Genomic DNA, 21,175 nt, shown 5'->3' on the forward strand with positions numbered 1-21,175 from the left:
GGTATTTGTTAAGCGCTTACTATGTGCAGAGCACTGTTCTAAGCGCCGGGGCAGATACAGGGTCATCGGGTTGTCCCACGTGAGGCTCACAGTTAATCCCCATTTTACAGATGAGGTCACTGAGGCCCAGAGAAGTGATTTGCCCACGGTCACACAACTGACGAGTGGCAGAGAAGGGATCTGAACCCACGACCTCTGACTCACAAGCCCGGGCTCTTTCCACTGAGCCACGCTGCTTAACTGTGGTATTTGTTAAGTGCTCACCGTAGGCCGTGTACACGGAAGGCGTGCTCTGCGGAACGCGCTCAGGGGCCCTGCCGCCCTTCCGGGGGGATTCCGCCCTAAAGCCCTGGGCCGAGAGGCTCCGGGCCCCCCGTTGCCGCCCCCGGGGAGGCCCCCGCCGCCCGCCCCCGGGAGCACGGCGTCGGCGGCGCTTCCCCTCCCCGCCGATCGGCCGTTTGCCGCCCCTCGGCCCGGCCGGGGCACCGGTCCAAATTCCGAGAGTTTTTTCTTTTGTGCGGCGGGAACCGTCCCCCTGTGGGTTTTACCGCTAAATCTCCGAGCTTTTCCCGCCCGGGGAGGCTGGGCCCCTGGCTTCACCTCCCCCGGCTCCCGCGGGCCTGCTCCGCCCCGTCGGGTCCGGACCCCGGCCGAAGGGCCGGCCCTCTCCGCCGACGTCTCGCCGGCCCCGGCTCTTGCCGCCCGCCTGCCCGAGTCGGGGGGCCGGTTTCTGGGCGATCCCCGGGCCCCCGCGGCCCTGGTCCCGTGCCAGGGGGCGGAGAGGGTGCCGGCCTCGGGGCAAACCAATCCCCCCGGCCTGGCCCTCCTCGACCCCCCGGGTCCTCCCTCTTCCCCTCCGAAGGACTCCCCGGGGACGGGCCCAGCCTGGCCCAAGAGGTCCAGCGGGGAGAGGCGGAGTTGGCTAGTAATAATCATTACGGTATCTGTTAAGCGCTTACTACGGGCCAGGCACCGCACTGAGCGCTGGGGTGGGTACAAGCAAATCGGGTTGGACCCGGTCCCTGTAATCATAATAATAACGTTGGTATTTGTTGAGCGCTTACTATGGGCGGAGCACCGTTCTAAGCGCTGGGGGAGATACGGGGTGATAATAATGTTGGTATTTGTTAAGCACTTACTACGTGCAGAGCACTGTTCTAAGCGCTGGGGGAGATACAGGGTCATCGGGTTGTCCCACGTGAGGCCCCCGGTCTTCATCCCCATTTTCCAGATGAGGTCACTGAGGCCCGGAGAAGTGAAGTGACCTGCCCACAGTCACACAGCTGAGAAGTGGCAGAGCTGGGATTCGAACCCATGACCCCCGACTCCCAAGCCCGGGCTCTTCCCACTGAGCCGCGCTGCTTCCGCTGACAGTCTCGCTCCCCACTTTACAGACGAGGGACCCGAGCCCCAGACAAGTGAAGGGACTAGCCCGAGATCAGACGGCAGACGCGTGGCGGAGCTGGGATTAGAACTCGCGTCCTTCTGACTCCTAGGCCCGGGCTCCATCTGCTGATCGTCTTAGTGTCGGTCTACCCCACTGGACTGCAAACTCCTTGAGGACAGCCGTCGTCGTGGGCAGGGAATGGGACTATTTTTCTAGCGTACTCTCCCCGGCGCTTAGTACGGCGCTCTGGACGTAGTAAGTGCTCAATAAATACGACTGTCTCCCGACTCTGGTCAACTCTCCCAAGGCCTCGTTAAAGAGACTAAGCACTCAGTAAGTACCGGGGATCGACGGAGCGATGGATCGACGGCCGGTGAGGAGGAGGGAAAGCTCGGGTGGACGGGTGGACGGAGGAAGGCCCGGGATGGGCCTGCGGTCTAGCGAACTCCAGGTCAAACTCACCTATCTGTTGGCGAACTGTCCAACCCAAGCACTCAGTACGGTGTTCTGCACCTAGTAAGCGCTCAACAGATACTACTGAATGAATGAATGACCCCCCTTTTTAGGCTGGGAGCCTCCGGATGCCAAAATCCATTTCCTCCACTTGGAAGGAAACTTGTTCCCGAAGCCGTAGAGGCCCCTCTCCCGCAAACAACAAAATCCCCGGGGGCGCTGCGTTGTTCTTGTCTGTCCATCTCCCCCATTAGACCGTAAGCCCGTCTCTATCTGTTACCGATCTGTCCGTTCCAAGCGCTCAGTACAGTGCTCTGCACATAGTAAGCGCTCAATAGATACTACTGAATGAACGAATGACCCCCTTTTGAGGCCGAGAGCCTCTGGACCCCAAAATCCATTTCCTCCACTTGGAGGGAAACTGGTTCCCGAAGTCGTAGAGGCCCCTCTCCTCTGTCTGTTACCGACCTGTCCATTCCAAGCGCTCAGTACAGTGCTCTGCACATAGTAAGCGCTCAAGAAATACTATCGAACGAACGAATGAATGGAGGGGTCGGCCGGGGAGCCGCGGCTCTGGCCGCGAGGCCGGCGGAGGTAGCGGGACCGGCCGGGGGGTCGGTGGAGGGGCCGGCCGCGGGGCCGAGGCGGGGCCGAGGGCGCGCTGGCTAACGCTCCCGCCACTTCTGGGCCGGAGGCCCAACTCTGCACGACTACAAAGGCGGCCGGCCGAGTGATCGCAGAGGAGCGGGCGGGCGGGCGGGCAGCTGGGGGAAAAGGACGGCTTTGTTCCCCGGGCTTCCTGAAGCGCGGCGGGCCGCGAGCCAGGCCCCGGGGAGCGTCCCCAACCTCCGCCGGCCCGGCTGCCGTCCGGCCCGTTTCCCGCGCTCGGCGGGACCGGTCCCGCCCCGGCCCTGCCCGGAGCGGCCGGGTGCCGCCAGGACGCCGGGGTCGGCTCCCGGCTCTCCCCCCCCGTGCCGGCTCCTCCCGGGCCCGGGGCCGCGGGGACGGTGCAGAACTCAGGTTTGGTTTGGTTTTTTAATGGTATTTGCTCGGCGCTTACTACCTGCCAGGCCCCGTATTAGGCGCCGGGGTACACCCGAGCTAATCGGGGTGGCCGCGGTCCCCGTCCCACACGGGGCTCACAGTCTTAATCCCCATTTTACCGATGAGGCGACTGAGGCCCGGAGAAGTGGAGTGACTTGCCCGAGGTCACGCAGCGGGGAAGTGGAGGAGCCGGGATTAGAACCCAGGTCCTTCTGCCTCCCAGGCTCAGGTTCTACCCACTAGGTCATGCTTATTCTCGGGGTTCGTCCTTTTTGCCCCAAACCTTACGCTTCTGGACAGAAGCGAGGGCAGGGGAAATGGCACACAGTGGGAGTCCGAAGGACCTGGGTTCTAGTCCCGGCTCCGCCTCATTCATTCGATTGTATTTATTGAGCACTAACTATACACTGATAATAATAACGTTGGAATTTGTTAAGCGCTTACTACGTGCAGAGCACTGTTCTAAGCGCTGGGGGAGATACAGGGTCATCGGGTCGTCCCACGTGAGGCTCACAGTTAATCCCCACTTTCCAGATGAGGGAACTGAGGCCCAGAGAAGTGAAGTGACTTGCGCACAGTCACACAGATGCCAAGTGGCAGAGTTGGGATTCGAACCCATGACCTCTGACTCCCAAGCCCGGGCTCTTTCCATAATATTTCGATCTCCATTTCCCACACCCAGAGAGGTTAAGACACTTGCCCGAGGTCACCCAGCAGGGGCAGGGCCGGGAGGGGAACCCGGATCTCCCGCTCCCCGAGCCCTCACCGCCTCCCCGCGACCCGGACGTGGCCGGGGGCCAGGAGGGCGGGCTGGGGGGGGGTGAAAGGTATCGTACCCACGTCTCCCCAGCGCTCAGCACGGTGTTCCTCACGCGGTAAGCGCTCGATAAATACCACCGGCGGAAGGCGCGTTGGCTCCGGCCGGGCGTGCGGGGGCACGGAGCGGGCCGGGCCGGCCCCCGCGCTCTCGGCCGACGACCGGCCGAGGGAGAGGCCCCGACCCTCGGCCGGGGCCGGCTTCCCGGAGGGAGAGGTTCCTCCCCGGGCACCCGCACCCGCTCCCAACCCGGCCCTCGCCCTCGGCAGGCCACGCCGTCAGAGGGCAAGTCTCGACGGGACCCGGTGCCCCCGGCGGCCGGGGACGCTCTCGGGAAGACCGAGGAAACCTCTCCCGGCCTTGGGTGTTGGTTTTGTTTTTTTCAATGGGACCTGTTAAGCGCGTGAGCGCTAAGTGCCGGGGGTAGAATCGAGCTAATCGGGTTGGACGCGGTCCACGTCCCACATGGGGACCACGGGCTTCACCTCCATTTTTCTGAGGAGACAGAGGCGCCGGAAAGGAGGGCAGAGAGGTGGTGGGGCCGGGATTAGAACCCAGGTCCTTCGGACTCCCGGGGCCGTGCCCCGTCCATCTCGTAAAGCCTCCGCCTCGCCCAGCGTTTCCCTCCCCTGGCTCTCCGCTTCCCACCGTCCCATCCTGGTCCCCCGTCGCCCCGACGGGACGCCCTCGGCCTCGGAGGGAGGACGGGCCTCCGGAGACGCGGCGCGGCCGAGGTCCGGTTTCCCCGGAAGATCGAGGAGGCCCGGGCTTCCCCCGGAACCGTTCCCGGACTCCCCGGCCCCACGGCCTCCCCTCGCGGGCGCGCCCTGGGAAGGGAAAACCCCGGGCGGCGGGAGGGCGGCGGGAGTCCGGGTGGTCATGGGTTCGAATCCCGGCCCCGCCTGTCAACTGTGTGACCGTGGGCAGGTCACTTCATTTCTCTGTGCCTCAGTTCCCTCATCCTTAAAATGGGGATTAAGACTGTGAGCCTCATGTGAGACAACTTGATGAGCCTGTGTCTCCCCCAGTGCTTAGAATAGTGCTCTGCACATATTAAGCGCTTACCAAATACCGACATTATTATTATTATTATTATTAAAGGGGATGGGCTCTGGGTGACCAGCCCGGTTGTCCCTGCGAGTCGAAGGCTTGGAGAAGCAACTGCCGGGAGGAAGGAAATGAGCGGAGACGGCGGCCTTTGCTCCTACTCTGCTTCTCCCTCCTCCCTCTCTCTTCCTTTCTGCCTGATTTCCTCTCTCTGTCCCTTTCCGCCCGTCTCTCTCATTTCCCCTTGCAATTCGGCCAGAAAAAACTACCCTTCCAATAAGAGCCAGCTGATTCAGCGTGGCTCAGTGGAAAGAGCCCGGGCTTGGGAGTCGGAGGTCACGGGTTCGAATCCCAGCCCCGCCTCTTGTCAGCTGTGTGACCGTGGGCAAGTCGCTTCACTTCTCCGGGCCTCGGTTCCCTCATCTGTAAAATGGGGATGAAGACCGTGAGCCTCACGTGGGACAACCTGATGACCCCGTATCTCCCCCGGCGCTCAGAACAGTGCTCTGCACATAGTAAGCGCTTAACATATACCAACATTACTATTACTATTATTTATTTACTTACTTCTGTAGATTAATGACTCTCTCTCCCCCCTGCAACCTCCCCAGACTGTGAGCTCCTGGTTGGGCAGGCGATGTGTCCGTCCGTTGTTATACTGACCTCTCCCAGGCGCTCAGTACAGTGCCCGGCACACAGTGAGCGCTCGATAAATACGAACGAATGCACGAACGCATTCTATTCCTGAACAGGCGACGAAAATTTCGCAAGCAAAATTCACTTCGAGGTAGAGTCAGTCGGTCAGTCAGAGATAATAAGTGATAATAGTTAAGCGCTTACGATGTGCAGAGCACTGTTCTAAGCGCTGGGGGAGATACAGGGGAATCGGGTTGTCCCACGTGGGGCTCCCAGCCTTGATCCCCATTTTCCAGATGAGGTCACTGAGGCACAGAGAAGTGAAGTGACTTGCCCACAGTCACACAGCTGACAGGTGGCGGAGCCGGGATTCGAACCCATGACCTCTCACTCCCAAGCCCGGGCTCTGTCCACTGAGCCACGCCGCTTCTCTGTTGGACACCTACCGAGGGGACAGCACTGGACTGAGGGGTTGGGAGAGTAGCACGGGAGCCCAAGGCTCGTCCCCTGCCCCGTCCCCCGAGAGCTTACAGTCGAAAAAGGGAGCACGCAGGCAAAAACACCGGTGGGAGGGAAAAACGACGGGTAGAACACTTAGCAGCGGTAATTCAAGCGGGAGGCTGCGTGGCCTAGTGTGAAGAGCACAGGGCTGGGAGGCGGAGGACCCGGGTTCTAATTCCGGCTCTTCCACCTACCTGCTGTTGCGACCCTGGACGTGTCACTTCACTTCTCCGTGCCTCCGTTTCCTCGACGGTAAAGCGTGGATAATAGTCATTCATTCATTCAGTAGTATTTATTGAGCGCTTACTACGTGCAGGGCACTGTGCTAAGCGCTTGGGACGTACAAGTCGGCAACGGATAGAGACAGTCCCTGCCCTTTGACGGGCTGACGGTCCAATCGGGGGAGACGGGCAGACGAGAACGATGGCAATAAATAGAGTCGAGGGGAAGAACAACTCATTAAAACAATGGCAAATAAATAGAATCAGGGTGATGTACATCTCATTAAACAAAATAAATAGGGTGATGAAGATATATACATAATAATGTTGGTATTTGTTAAGCGCTTACTATGTGCAGAGCACTGCTCTAAGCGCTGGGGGAGATACCGGGTCATCGGGTTGTCCCACGTGAGGCTCACAGTTAACCCCCATTTTACAGATGAGGGAACTGAGGCACGGAGAAGCGAAGCGACTCGCCCACAGTCACACAGCTGACAAGCGGCAGAGCCGGGAGTCGAACTCATGACCTCTGACTCCGAAGCCCCGGCTCTTCCCACTGAGCCACGCTGCTTCCCCCAATCCCCGTTCTCCTACACGGTCTGAGAGCCCCGTCTGGGCTCACACACAGTGTGCCTGACACATGGTAAGCATTTCGGCCGGGGAGACGGAGGTCATGGGTTCAAATCCAGGCTCTGCTGCTTGTCAGCTGTGTGACTCTGGGCAAGTCACTTAACTTCTCTGGGCCTCAGTTACCTCGTCTGTAAAATGGGCATTAAGACTGGGAGCCCCACACGGGACAACCTGATCGCCTTGCATCCTCCCCGGCGCTCAGAACGGTGCTTTGCACGTAGTAAGCGCTTACCAAATGCCATCGTTATTATTATTTCCCAGATACCGTTATCATTACTTCTACGACGAGCCTCTCGGGGCGAAACAGCTAGATAAGAGGCTCGAGGTCCCCATATTCATTCATTCATTCATTCATTCATTCATTCATTCATTCATTCATTCAATAGTATTTATCGAGCGCTTACTATGTGCAGAGCACTGGACTAAGCGCTTGGAATGAACAAGTCGGCAACAGATAGAGACGGTCCCCGCCGTTTGACGGGCTTACGGTCTGATCGGGGGAGACGGACAGACAAGGACGATGGCAATAAATAGAGTCGAGGGGAAGAACATCTCGTAAAAACAATGGCAACTAAACAGAATCAAGAAAATCAAGAGAAGAATCAAGATAAATAGAATAACATTCAGCCGTCTGAACAGGTCGCGGGCCGGGCACGTCGTCGCACTGTGCTCTGTCGAATGCTTAATGCTTAATAAATAGGGTAATGAAAATATATACAGTCGAGCGGACGAGTACGGTGCCGAGGGGATGGGAAGGGAGAGGGGGAGGAGCAGAGGGAAAGGGGGGAAAAGAGGGTTTAGCTGCGGAGAGGTGAAGGGGGGGCGGTAGAGGGAGAAGAGGAGCTCAGTCTGGGAAGGCCTCTCGGAGGAGGTGAGTTTTAAGTAGGGTTTCGAAGAGGGGAAGAGAATCAGTTTGGCGGAGGTGAGGAGGGAGGGCGTTCCGGGACCGCGGGAGGACGCGGCCCGGGGGTCGACGGCGGCGGGACGGGCGAGACCGGGGGACGGCGGGGAGGTGGGCGGCGGAGGAGCGGAGCGTGCGGGGTGGGCGGTGGAAAGAGAGAAGGGCGGCTCCGCCACGTCGGCCCGGGTGACCTCGGCCACGTCCCTCCGCTTCCCTGTGCCTCCGTTTCCCTCACCTGTAGCACGACGACGGAGACTGTGAACCCCGCCCGGGAGGGGGACTGTGTCCGCCGCAATTTCGCCGAGCGCCTGGCGTGTGGTTAAGCGCTTTACAAATACTAAAATAATAATATTCTTTATATATTGATGTTAGGGAAGCAGCGTGGCTCAGTGGAAAGAGCCCGGGCTTTGGAGTCAGAGGTCACGGGTTCGACTCCCGGCTCTGCCACTCGTCGGCTGTGTGACTGTGGGCGAGTCGCTTCGCTTCTCTGTGCCTCGGTTACCTCATCGGGAAAATGGGGATTAAGACTGGGAGCACCACGTGGGACAACTTGATTCCCCTGTGTCTACCCCAGCGGTTGGAACAGTGCTCTGTACATGGTAAGCGCTTAACGAATACCAACATTATTATTATATTACTGATGTATAATACGATGACGATCTCATTATTATTAAAGTAAACCAGGCATCAGGAGACAAGGGGAAGCGGGTCGCTGCGGAGGCCCGGGAGCCGCCCAACAGACTCCGGCTCTTATCAGCAGATTCGTAGGCCCGTGCAAGGCAGGAAACGGTACGACCCCTACCACGCTATCTCTTTTGTCCATATAAAAATACCTCCACCTCCCGGGTCCCTGCCGGCCCCCCCGCCGAACGCCCGCCGCCCTCCCTGGAAGGGGAAGGGCCCACGGTGTTGCTTTTTAATTGCCGTTTCTCAGGGTGCAGGCGGGTGAGGTGATTTGGGTTTTTTTTTTTCGGCGGGGGGGACGGGGACCGACCGGGCGGTTTGACCGGCTAGACGGGTTTGAGCGGCCGGACCCGATTTGAGACGGCTACCGATCTCCTCCCCGCCCGGGACCCGCGTGACGTTCCGTCCCGGGCCGCCGGGGACGGGTGGCGTGTAGCGGGGAGGGCCCGGGCGTCAGAGGGTCGCGGGTTCTAATGCCGGCTCCGCCGCTTGTCTGCTGTGTGACTTTGGGCAAGTCTCTTGACTGGGCCTCGGTCACCTCGGGTGTAAAGTGTGGATTGAGGCCGTGAGCCCCGCGAGGGAGGGGGACCGCGTCCGACCCCATTAGCTTCCATCTACCGCTGCAAATGGAGGAGCTGGGGAATAGAACCCAGGCCTTCCGACTCCCAGGCCCGGGTTCTTTCCACCAGGCCAGGCCGCTCCGGGGGTCCCCACCCGGCCCCGCACAGCGACGAACCGGCCCCCTCCGTGGGGGCCGAGTGGCATTTATGAATAAATCAGGCGGGCTTGCATCACGCGGCTCATCTGAAAAGCTTCCTGGCGCCGTAATTAGTCCGCGGGCCCCGGCGGACGGAGGATTTCTCTCCCGGGTTTGCAGGGAGACCGGGGTCGGGAAAGGGAAGGAACCCCGCCGGAACTCCGGCCTTCGTGACACCCCCCTCTCCCTCCTTACCCCATCGCTACTCCGGGTCCGGTGAGCCCAACTCAGCAGCCTGGAGCTCCTGTAGACGTCGGCACCTCGCCCTGGTGTGTGCCGAGAAAGGAGCCTGCTTACTCCACTCTAAGCCTCTCTTCGTTCGGTAGTATTTATTGAGCGCTTACTATGTGCAGAGCACTGTACTGAGCGCTTGGAACGGACAACTGGGCCACAGATAGAGACAATCCCTGTCCGTCGACGGGCTCACAGTCTAATCGAGGGAGACGGGCAAAAAACAAGACAACTTAATCACGATAAATAGAATCAAGGGGATGGACACCTCCTTAACAAAATAAATAGGGTGATAAAAATATATATAAATGAGCACGGTGCGGAGGGGAGGGGGAGGGGGGGAGAAACAGAGGGGAAAGGGGGCTTAGCTGAGGGGAGGTGAAAGGGGAGCAGAGGGAAAAGGGGAAGCTCAGTCTGGGAAGGCCTCTTCTCCCTTAATCCCGCGCCTTTCCCCTCTAGGAACCCAAGGAAAAAATCACTCCGTTCTCGGCCTCGGGTGGTTTCTTGAGGTGCTGTCACAGCATGGGAGGCAGCACGGCCCAGTGGCGACAGCCCCGGGCCTGGGAGTCGGAGGACGTGGGTTCTAATAATAACGTTGGTATCTGTTAAGCGCTTACTATGTGCAGAGCGCTGTTCTAAAAGCCGGGGGAGATACGGGGTCGTCGGGTTGTCCCCCGTGAGGCTCACAGTCTTCATCCCCGTTTTACAGATGAGGTCACTGAGGCCCAGAGAAGTGAAGTGAGTCACACAGCTAAGGGGCGGAGCCGGGATCAGAATCCAGGTCCGTGCTCCATCCGTGACGCCACGCTGACGGAGGGAGCCGGGGAGCCGTCGGAGGGCTTCTGCTTGCAGGGTGGGTGGAGGGAGGGGACGAAAATATAAACAGCCCCGCGCTGACCATCTTCCCGGATGAGGTCAGCGCCCCGAGCGCGGGATCCGGGCTCGCCGCCGCTGCCGGGAGGGCCGGGAACTTCCCGGCCGCAGAGCTGCTGCTGGGGGTCTCCGGAGGCGGTAGATGGCAGAGGTTATTTTGGGAGAGAGGACGACTACTAGAACTGGCTTTTCCTGTTCCCCCACGGAAACCCCGACCAAAAAGAATCCAAGAGACGCTAGCGCCGAATCCCCGGGAGTCGGGGCTCCTTCCACCCTGCTGGAATCCGCGCTGGACTTCCACGGTCCACGCGGGGGCCTCGAGACACCGTTAGCAGAAATAACTGAGTTGATCGGGAGCATCCTCTGGGCAGGACCCGACACTAAGCACTTGGGAGAGTACGACAGCCTGGCTTAGAGAAGCGGCGTGGCTCAGTGGAAAGAGCCCGGGCTTGGGAGTCAGAGGTCGTGGGTTCTCGCTCCGGCTCCTCCACCATTCGTCTACGTGACCGCGGGCAAGTCACTTCACTTCTCTTTGCCTCAGTGACCTCATCTGTAAAATGGGGATGAAGACTGTCAGCCCCTCGTGGGACAACCCGATGACCTGGTATCTATACCAGCGCCTGGCACACAGTAAGCGCTTGATACGATAGTAGTAGTAATAATAATAGACACATTCCCTGCCCACCAGAAGCTTACAGTCTTCTCCAGTCACCGTTCAGCCCCTCCACACAACTTCCCCACCTCGATACGGTGAGACGGCAGGGGCCCACCGGCCCCCAGGCCTTCGGGAGGAGGGGGACCTGGGTTCTAATCCCAGTCTGCCGTGAGACCTTGGGCAAGCCGTTTTACTTCTCTGTGCCTCAGTTCCCTCGTCTGTAAAATGGGGACCGAGACTGGGAGCCCCACGTGGGACTGCGTCCAACCCCATTTGCTTGTACCCACCCCAGGCCTTAGTACAGTGCCTGGAACGTATAACGGCTTTACCAATACCATAATTACTATTATTTATTATTCCAGTTCAATGAAGATGGTGGAACTGGCCACTAGCAGGGAGGCAGACGTGAATGTAAATGACAGATCGGGACACAAGTGCTTTGCGGCTGAGATTGGGGTGGATACCAAGTGCCCGGAGGGTACAGATCCAAATGCACAGATGACGCAGAAGGGAAAGGGAGTTGGGAAAAAGAGGATGAGGTTTAGCCCGGAGGCAGCGTGGCTTAGTGGCTAGAGCCGGGCCTGGGAGTCAGAAGGACCCGAGTTCTACTCCCGACTCTGCCACACGTCTGCTGTGTGACTTTGGGCAAGTCACTTAACTTCTCTGGAACTCAGTGACCCCATCTGTAAAACGGGGATCAAGAGTGTGAGCCCCATGTGGGACAAGGACTGCGTCCTAGGCATCAAATGGCAGGGCTGGGATTAACCCAGGGCCTTCTGACTTCCAGGCCTGTGGTCTATCCACTAGGCCACGCTGCTTCCCAAATCCCCAGGCGTCACACCTCCGGGTGCAAGGCGGGTGGACGGCTGGCCAGCAGACACAGTTGGCCCGTCCGCCTCATTTCCATGTAGACAGAGCCCGGGCCTGGGAGTCAGAAGGTCATGGGTTCTAATCCCCGCTCCGCCACTTGGGTGCTGGGTGATCTCGGGCCAGTCACTTCACTTCTCTGTGCCTGCTACCTCATCTATAAAAAGGGGACCGTGAGCCCCATGTGGGACGGGGGCTGTATCCGACCCAGTATTTGCTTGTATTCCCCCCCAGCGCTTAGTACATTCATTCATTCGATAGCGTTTGAGCGCTTACTATGTGCAGAGCACTGTACTAAACGCTTGGAATGTACAATTCGGCAACAGATAGAGACAATCCCCGCCCAGTGACGAGCTCGCAGACTAAACGGGGGAGACAGAGCAAAGCAGAACAGAACAAAACAACATCGTCCAGATTTATAGACTCAAGGAGATCTACACTATTCGGGTTGGACACAGTCCCCGTCTCACATGGGGCGCACAAGCTTAATTCCCATTTTGCAGATGAGGCAACCGAGGCACAGAGAAGTGACCTGGCTTCCCCAAGGTCGCACAGCAGACAACTGGAGGAGCCAAAATTAGAACCCAGATCCTTCTGACTCCCAGGCCCGTGCTCTATCCACTAGGTTACTCTGCTTCTTCCTACCCACATGTGCCTCACGGTAGCTGGCACATAGTGAGCGCTTAACAAATACCACTATTAGTATTGTTACCTGCGTTCAAGAGCGCGACTGGGGGCACCGATTCCGCTCCGTCGCGCTAACGAGAGAAGAAGTTTGGTGGTTTGATGGGGATTGAAAGTCCGACCACCTTCTGACCGAGACGGGACTGGCGCCCGCTCGCAGGGGCCACCCAGGATTCGGATCAAACTCTTTCTCTGGCTCTTCCACCTTTCCGTTGTTAATTAAAAAGTCACCATTCCCAGCAAGAAACATCACATCTCTTTTTTATTGAACATCGGACAACCCGGGGCCCCGGGCGGCCCCTCACGATCGCCGGGCCGGAGGCGCCGAGGCCTCGACCCCTGCCTCGGCTTCGGGCTTCCCGCCACGGATGCGCCGCTCCCGTCGGGGGACCCCCTTCTGTCCGGATTGGCCGACCCCTTCCGGCCCAGGCGGCCGGGAACCCCGAGGGACGCGGACCGGGTCCAACTCGCCCAAGCCCTCAGGACGGTGCTCTGCACGCACAAAGCGCTTAATAAATAGCGTTACTCCTACGACAATTTGGGGGCCACAGCCCCCTGCGGCGGAAGTCAACTGGATCTTCCGGCAAAGGAGCCGGAAAACAGCCGGCCCCGGTGGGCTCTTACCCAACTGAGGAGTCGCCAACGGGCCACGGAGGACGTGCTGGACCGGGGCATTTTTATTTGGTATAAAAATCCTGGAAAACGGAATTGTTTATAAAAAATAAAAGCCCGGTCTCGGGTTGCCCCGGCCCCTTTCCGGCTCCCCGGGGTCCGGCCCGGCTTCCTCCTTCCACCGTCCCCCCGGAGCCGAGCCCACGTCCCTGGAGCCGCCCGCCCTTCCCGCCGTGAGGAAGAGCGCGGCTCTGGCCCTCCCCGAGGGCCGGGCGGCGGTCCGGAGCCCGAGCCCCGCCGCCAGGAGCCCCTCGCCGGCCGGCCACCGGCTCCTTGGGTCCGGACCGCTGCCGGTCGCCCGTCGGTCAAGCGCTGGACTCGATCGGCCGCTGGCCGCCCCCGGCGGGCCCCGCTTCCGGAAGCTCCTCGTCAGCCTCTGGGACCCCGCCCGGATTTGGGGGGGCGGGGGCCGCAGCCCCGCAGCTCAATTTTCTCCTTTTCTTCAGGTGGTGCACGTGGGACTTGGATTTTGTGTGGGCTGATGGCAGCGACCAGGAAACAAAGAAACAAAAAAAAACCAACGAAATCTCAGGCGTGTTTCTCGCTCTGCCGTCCTCTTCCTCCTCGGCAGCGAGGTCATCCCAGGCGTCCCAGGCGCTGGGGCCGCTAGCCGGGATTCCACCAGGATGCACCGGGGAAGATTCCCGGTTTACAGCTACAGTTGTAACCCAGTGGCCCGGAGAGACGTCACTCATTCATTCACTAATTCATTCAATCGTATTTACAGAGCGCTTACTGTGTGCAGAGCACTGTACTAAGTGCTTGGGAGAAGACGACAGAATGTTACGAGATATATTCCCAGCGCACAAGAGCTTACGGTCTAGAGGGGGGCACTACGGAGCCATTTCTGCTGTACTAAGCGCTTGGGAGAGTACAATCTAACAACAGACACGTCCCCTGCCCTCAGTGAACTTACAGTCTACAGCGGGGGGCTACTGAGCCAATTCAGCTCAGCCTCTAAGACCTGGCCCCATATTGGCTCGTCCCGCCGCCAAGGAGGAAACAATTCTCCGTATCCTAGAATGCATCAGGACCGTGGGTTACGGCAGCTGGGGAGAGGCGACGACTTCTCCGGCTGCCCCTGGCCTGTGGGACCTCCTGAAGGGGAGCAGAGGCCCCCCCGCCCCAAATCTCTACCCTGTCTGGTCAGGACCCCCCCGTTTCCAGTTCACGCAGGGAAGAGGTTCGCTAGAAGTGGGAAGGGTCTCTTCGGCCGCTCGCAGGCCCGTTTGAAGCCCGGGGAATAAGCAACACCGCTAGGAGACCAGACCGACGTCCCATTAATCCGTTCACTCATTCGATCGCATCTATTGAGCACTTTCTGGGTGCAGAACCCTGTACTAAGCGCTTGGGAGAGTCCCGCTTCGGCAACGCTCGGCAGACCGGCGACGCCTGTCCCAGTCCCCTCTCCTGGCACCCGACAGCGGGATTAGGGAGAAAACACCCGACCATCCCGAATTTTCCACCTACTTTCCAGGGATGTCGACTAGGAACGAGCGTAAAGCCTTTCGCTATCCCCGTCACCCTGCTGACATCTTCACTTCTCCCTCCCACTAAGCGACTCGGCTCAAAATTTACGGGGGACCCGATCTCCAAAAATCCCCGATTCCGGAAGAGGCGAACGAGCTTAAAACGGAGGCGTGGGGCAATCAAAGACGCAGAGTGAGAATGATGATAATTATGCTATCCGTTAGGCGCTTGCTACGCGTTGGGCACCGCGCCGAGCACCGAGAAGAGTGCGGAGAGCCGTTCTGAGATCACGCCTTGGGATTTTTACGCTCCAGGCCTCTCGCCCTAGCCGACGGATCTAACCCCGGGTTTCTACTTTCAATCGAAGCTGTCGCACAGAGCCACGGGGTGAGACGGATACAGTTCGCCGGCGCCGGTCTAAGAGGCTGACGGCGTCGGCGAGGAAGGGGTCTGGAGGCAGAGCGGGCTGGGAGTCGGCAGAACCGAACCCAAAAAACCCCGCGCCTCAGGGCCCGGGGGGGCTCCCGGCTCCGACGGAGGAGTCGCGCTGCAAGATTTACTCCCCCTCTCGTCCCACGGGCTCACGAGGGCCCGATCCTGAGGCGTTCACAAGTATTCCGACTGCGTCTCCTCGGAGAATCAGTCTGGCTCCACTCGGCCTCTACGGTCACTTTCGACGATTCCCTCCAAGAGCCGTAAATGCCCCAAAGCTACCACCTGTGCGTGGCCGCACACGGGCACCCACGCCGCACTGCCCGTCTCTCCCGGCTCCTACCTGCCCATTCTCGGTCCCCGATGATGGTTCGGTCGCACAGCTCGCAGACGCGAAGACGCCGCTTGTTTTCCGTCCCGTCGCCGTGGATCCTCAGGGGCTCGGCGGCCGGCTGCTGGCCCTGAGGGTCCGTGGATGCCACAATCCCGTGAGGCCTCGGAGTTCACGCCCGCTGGGACGGGGAGGGTGGACATGGGGTTTTTCCCCCTAGGATCTCTAGACGGTAAGCTCACTGTGGGCAGGGAATGGGCCTGCTGTATTGTTGGGTTGTACTCTCCCAAGCGCTTAGTACAGGACCCCGCACATAATAATGTTGGTATTTGTTAAGCGCTTACTATGTGCAGAGCACTGTTCTAAGCGCTGGGGTAGACACAGGGGAATCAGGTTGTCCCACGTGGGGTTCACAGTCTTAATCCTCATTTTACAGATGAGGTAACCGAGGCACAGAGAAGTGACTTGTCCACAGTCACACAGCTGACAAGTGGTAGAGGCGGAATTCGAACCCATGACCTCTGACTCCAAAGCCTGTGCTCTTTCCCCCGAGCCACGCTGCTTCTCCTACATACAGAGTAAGCCCTCAATAGACACCGACGGATCGGCCGATCGGTCTCGCTCCAGTCGGAGGGCGGGAGCCCGGGAACCCGCCGCGAAGCGGGGAGCTGGGGGATCTAGAAGGATGTGAAGTCCCCTTCTCAGGCGGGCCAGGGAGAATCGGCACGGTCCCGGGAGGCCTGGGGTTGGGGAGACCGGGAACGCACCCTCTCCCCCCACCCCCGCGCCAGATGGACTCCCTCCCCTCCGGACGCAGCCGTTTGGGATTTACCCGGATAAAGCTCCTCACGATCTGGACCGCCGGTTCCAGGACGGACTCCTCCCACTGGGAGACATCGGACACCTCCAGGCCGTACACGGGGGGCACGCCGGGCCCGGGGCCTAGCGAAGGAGCGGGGAAAGCGGTCGGGGCCGGGATCCAAGCGCAGCTCCCCCTCCCAAGCTGCCCCAGACCCCCGAGCCCAGCACCCCGGGCGAGCCCACCGAAGATGAGCCGTAAACGTGCCGGCCGCCGCTGAGGCTGGTGGTCTCTGGGCACCTCGGTCGCAGCCGGCCACCCAGGAGGACAAGCCCAGCTGTGACGGCCCAGCGGCCGGACACAGGGATTGGGGGAGCAGGACTCCGCCGCGCCGCTCTACCCCTCCCGCTGGTTCCGAGGGCACCCGTCTGCCAGGCTCTGGGGAACGGATCTTTTTTATTGTTATGCGCTACTCTCCCGAGTGCTCAGGGAAGCCCACAGAGCAAGCACTCGATAAATACGACCGGACCGACGGACCGATCCCCCAGGGGATCTCCGGGCCGCCCCACCCACGCTCGCTGGGCAGACGGGGGTCGTCGAGGCCTCCTGTCCAAGAGGGCTCCGGCTCCCCGGGGGCAAGAAGCGGGAACCGACCCCGGCAGGTTCCGCCCGGACGACCCGCCCCCGGTCACCGGAGCCGGGGAGCGCCCGGTAAACGGCGGCCCCGCCTTGGCGACGGGCCAGGGAACGGGCGGCTTCGCCTCTCCAGGCGGCGACGGCCCCCCTGCTTCGCCGACCCAAGGGAGGACGGCTCGGCGGGCTCCCGGCTGGCGCGGGCCGGGCCGAGCCGGGCCCCGGGGGGGAGCCCGGGCCCGCTCGCCAGCCGGCCCGGGGCGTCGGCGCCCGGACAACGGCATCAAAGGCTACGGCGTGCCAGCGGCCGGCAGGTGGTGGCCTTTGGATCGCGCCAGCCCCGGGCGGGGCTTCTCGTGACGCCGGACGGGACCGCACCTGCCCTCCACCTGCCGCCGAGGAGAAAGGTGGCCGTCGGCAGCCCCCCACGACGCACCTGGCCCCGCACCTGTCTGGAGGCCGCTCTCCACTTTCCTTGGCCCCCTGGCCGGGCCCGCTCCCCCCGCCCCCCCCACCGGGCTTCTGGACCCTCCCCGAACACCTTTCAACGAGCGCTCGGCTCCCAGCTGCCGTTTCTGGCGCCGATCCAAGGCCACGCTGGGGCGGGGGAAGTCCCTCTGGCTTCCTGCCAGGGGGGCCGGACCCGGCGGGCCGGCCCGGCCAATCGGCTGCAGCTCTTGGCCCGGAGGCCAGCTGGACCTTTCGCTCCCGGCCCCGAGGCGTCTTGTATGTGTGCGCGCACGCACACGCACATACAAACGCCGACACACATGGGGCGGACACGATGCCCTGTCTTACTAGCCCCTCCCCCTTCAAGAGGCGAAAGGGGGTGATTAGACTACGAGCCCGTCACTGGGCAGGGACTGTCACTATCTGTTGCCCGATGGTCCATTCCGAGCGCCCAGTACAGTGCTAAATACTACTGAATGAATGAATGGGGGGAGAAGAGGTGGGGAGACTCCACCCTTGCTTTCCCGAGGGCAACAACTCCCATCCCCAAACCTCCCCTCACTGAGGGGAGGACCGTGGAAGGGGTCACCGAAGAAGGGGCTCCCGGTTCCCGAGCTAAAATTCTGGCTGGTGTCGGGGTCCTCCAAGCAGCTGCCCAGGGAGAGGCGGAGGAGGCCACCGCGGTCTCCTAGGGCACCGCCGGCCGGGGTGACTCCGGCCCTCGCTGAGCCTCGTCGGCCGAAAGGAGGTCAGGGAGAGAGACGGAGGCCCTCGGGCTCCGGGCAGAAGCTGGTCGGGGACGGCCTCGCCCATCCCCAGGCTAAGGCAGACGTCCCAGGAGCCCGTAGGAGAGTGGTCGGTGAGCGGGTCACTGGGGACGGAGGCAGAGAGGCGGGTGACTCCGAATACCCAGAATCTCGGGGGGGGGTGGGACTCGAGGCGGGTCCGCCCGACCAACAATATCCAACGGGGGCCAAAGCCGGAGGGTCTTCGACTCCTGCGGGCCTACCACCCGGGGCTCGCCGCTCTCGGGGCGTTTGCGGGGAGAACGGAAACCTAGTTCCACCCCCGGAAAGAATTCGAAGCAGCCCGAGTCCACGCGCGCTCCGACCCAGCAGCGGATGCAAGGCGTGAGAGAGACGGAGAGAGATGGGGCGGAGGCGGGGCGGAGAACGTGTGTATGTATGTGAAAGCGTGTGCGCTTGCAAGCGTGTCGTTTCTGCTCCTCTGGACCGGGCCTAAGGCAACATTACGACAGGAGGGATTTCACTAAGGAACGCCTGCTTCTCCGGCTCTGGGAGACGCTCCCCGAGCCGAGCCCAGCGGCTCGGAGCTTACGTGGTCCCATCTCGGTTGCCGCCGGCCCGGCCCCCCGAGCCCACTGGGAGAGGCCTCCGCTCCTCCCGCCCGGACCGCGGCCCCTCTCGCTCCGGGCATTTCGCCCAAGGCGCCGGGGGCAAGGGGGCCCCGGATCGGCTCTTCCACGTCCGTAGCTCGGCTGCGGGCGGGAACTGGAGCGGGGGGGGCGGGGGCCGCCGGAACCGACTCGTCCGGGGCCCGGGAAGATACGGAAGGCGGCTCGGTGCCGTGCTCCGAGCTGGGCAGGCGCTCGGTGAATCGCCCCGACTGACTGGTGGAACCGAGGGGCGAGGCGGCGGCGGCCCTTGTGCAATCTCGAAGAACCGGGCCGGGGGATGGGCGGGTGTGTGTCGAGGCGGGGACCCGTCGGGCGACTTACGGCTCAGGAAGCGGCTTTTGACCCATCTGTTCTGCTTCCGGGCGTATCTTTTGGTCACCTGCTTCAGCGTCTCCACCCCTGAAAAGCGAGAGCGGGGTGAGCCACCGGCCCCCCGGGGACCCCTGGGCATCCTCCATCTGGGCAGGAGCAACCTTCGGCCTGTCTGTCTCCTCCAGGGGACCTTCCCCGATTCACTCACTTATCTCCCTGGCTCACAACCCGCATTCCGCACCACCTAAGGCACTGATTCATTCATTCGTAGGTTTAAAACACTTACCGCGTGCACAGCACTGTCCTAAGCACTTGGGAGAGTACAATAATAACGGCATTTTAAGATGCCGGGCGTGGATTCGAGCAAATCAGGTTGGACACGGTCCTCGTCCCGCGTGGAGCTGAGTCTCAACCCCCATTTTACAGGTGAGGGAACCGAGGCCCAGAGAAATGAAGTTACTTGCCCAAGGTCACACGGCAGACAGGTGGCAGAACCGGGAATAGAACCCATGACCTTCTGACTCCCGGGCTTGTGCTCTATCCACTCTGCCAACGACCAACACGCATTTTTATTTATTACTCTATCTTATTAACAATGTTCATATATCTACGATTCCATTTATCTAGATGGTATTGATGCCTGACTACTTGGATTTGTCGTCTGTCTCCCCCGTTTAGACTGTAAGCCTGTTGTTGGGCAGGGATTGTCTCTGTTGCCGAATTGTCCATTCCAAGCGCTGAGTACAGTGCTCTGCACACAGTAAGTGCTCAATAAATACAATTGAATGAATAAATGAAAAACACAGTGCTCTCACTACCTCCCTGAGCATCTCTGCACTGACCTCACCTTTTCCGCTACTTAAGTCCAAAGTCAAGTGCATCCTTCTCTCTCATCCTTCCTCCCGTGTGTAATTTCCTTTTCTGCCCATCTCCCCCGCTAGACTGTCAACTCTCTGGCGGCCGGGATCGCGTCTCTTTATTTCTACCGTACCTTCCCAACGCGGGGAATGTGTCTACAGACACTGTTACATTGTTATATTCTTCTCTCTTTAGTACACTGCTGGGCACACAGCAAGTACTCAATAAATACGCCCGACTGACTGGGAGGCGGCTCCGGGTGAATCCGGGTGTGCCGAGAAGCGCCGTGGCCTAGTGGGCGGAGACCGGGTCTGGGAGTCAGAGGGACCTGGGTTCTAATCCCAGTTCCGCCGCTTGTCTGCTGTGGGACCCCCGGGCAAGACGCTTCCCTTCTCTGGGCCTCAGTTCCCTCATCTGGAAAATGGAGATTGAGACTGGGAGCCCCATGTGGGACAGGGACTGCATCCAACGTGATTATCTTCTATCTACTTCAGTGCTCAGTACAGTGTCTGGCACACTGTCAGCCCTTATCGAATATCTTAGTCACTCGATCGTATTTATTGAGCCCTTACTGTGTGCAGAGCACTGTACTAAGCGCTCTTACGGTTTAGAGGGGCCGAGCCTTCCCGTCACTGGGCCCTCGGGCCACCCCGCCCCCACCCACGGCGGACCCCCACCTCCCCGGGGCGGGATGGGTCCATTTCCACCTTTCTGTAGCAGCAGAAGACTGGTCTCGGGTGGGCACTTCCCCTCGGTGATCAGGAACTCATGGAACTCCTTGAAGCCGATGGACTGAAAGATCCCGTGTTGGTAATCCTGGCTGGGAAAGACGAGCACGCGGGCCTCTGAGTCGCCATCTCCCCCTTACGCTGGCGTGTTCTGCCGGGGGGGGGGGTCTCCCTCCCAGTTGGCCCCCCGGAGCCGTGATTCCCAAGGACGTTTCCCCGATTAGAAAAATGCAACCGTTCCCAATCACGAAACCCGCGGGTAGGGCCATCGATGCCAACGGCCCGGGGCCAGGCGGCAGATCAGAGCCGAGAGGACGGCCTGCTGGTGGGGTCCGGGCGGGGCTCACCGATCGGCGGCGATCTTCTCCTCGTTGTACCGCCGGTGGAAATCCCTCAGCTCTTCCAGGAGCCCGTTGGCTAGCATGTCATCCACCCTGCGGTCCAGCCGCTGGTCTAGAACTGAGGGACGGCACGGGACCCCGGTTCGGACCCCGAGTCTGGCCCCTTTGCTTCCCGTCGGGCGGCAGACGCGTGGGCGTCTCGGGCCACGCTTCCCGGCGGATTAACGGAACCCGACGCCGTCGGGGCCGCGGTAACAGCCGCGGCGGTAGCGGAATCAACTTCCAAGCGCTTAGTACAGCGCTCTGCACGCGGTCAGCGCTCAACAAGCCACATCGGTGGTTTG

The 21,175-nt window shown here is 60.7% G+C and overlaps 1 protein-coding gene across 3 annotated transcripts in view; it reads right to left on the reverse strand.

Moving 5' to 3' along the window:
- Positions 1-12,621: 12,621 nt before the first annotated feature.
- The window catches only part of TRIT1 (tRNA isopentenyltransferase 1), a 29,830-nt gene continuing 21,276 nt past the window's right edge, over positions 12,622-21,175 (reverse strand). For 2 of the 3 annotated variants that reach the window (XM_029081446.2, XM_029081445.2), the window contains exons 6-11: positions 20,838-20,949; positions 20,470-20,582; positions 18,914-18,991; positions 16,126-16,235; positions 15,306-15,423; positions 12,622-13,538 (exon numbers count right to left, since the gene is read on the reverse strand). In XM_029081446.2, coding sequence (XP_028937279.1) covers positions 13,366-13,538; positions 15,306-15,423; positions 16,126-16,235; positions 18,914-18,991; positions 20,470-20,582; positions 20,838-20,949 — 704 coding nt within the window. In that variant the 3' untranslated portion in view covers positions 12,622-13,365. Of the gene's footprint in view, positions 13,539-15,305; positions 15,475-16,125; positions 16,236-18,913; positions 18,992-20,469; positions 20,583-20,837; positions 20,950-21,175 lie in introns of those variants that run through there. The other variant, XM_029081447.1, reaches the window with a different exon arrangement.

This window comes from Ornithorhynchus anatinus, chromosome 16, assembly GCF_004115215.2.
Source record: "Ornithorhynchus anatinus isolate Pmale09 chromosome 16, mOrnAna1.pri.v4, whole genome shotgun sequence".
Taxonomy (NCBI): Eukaryota; Metazoa; Chordata; class Mammalia; order Monotremata; family Ornithorhynchidae; genus Ornithorhynchus; species Ornithorhynchus anatinus.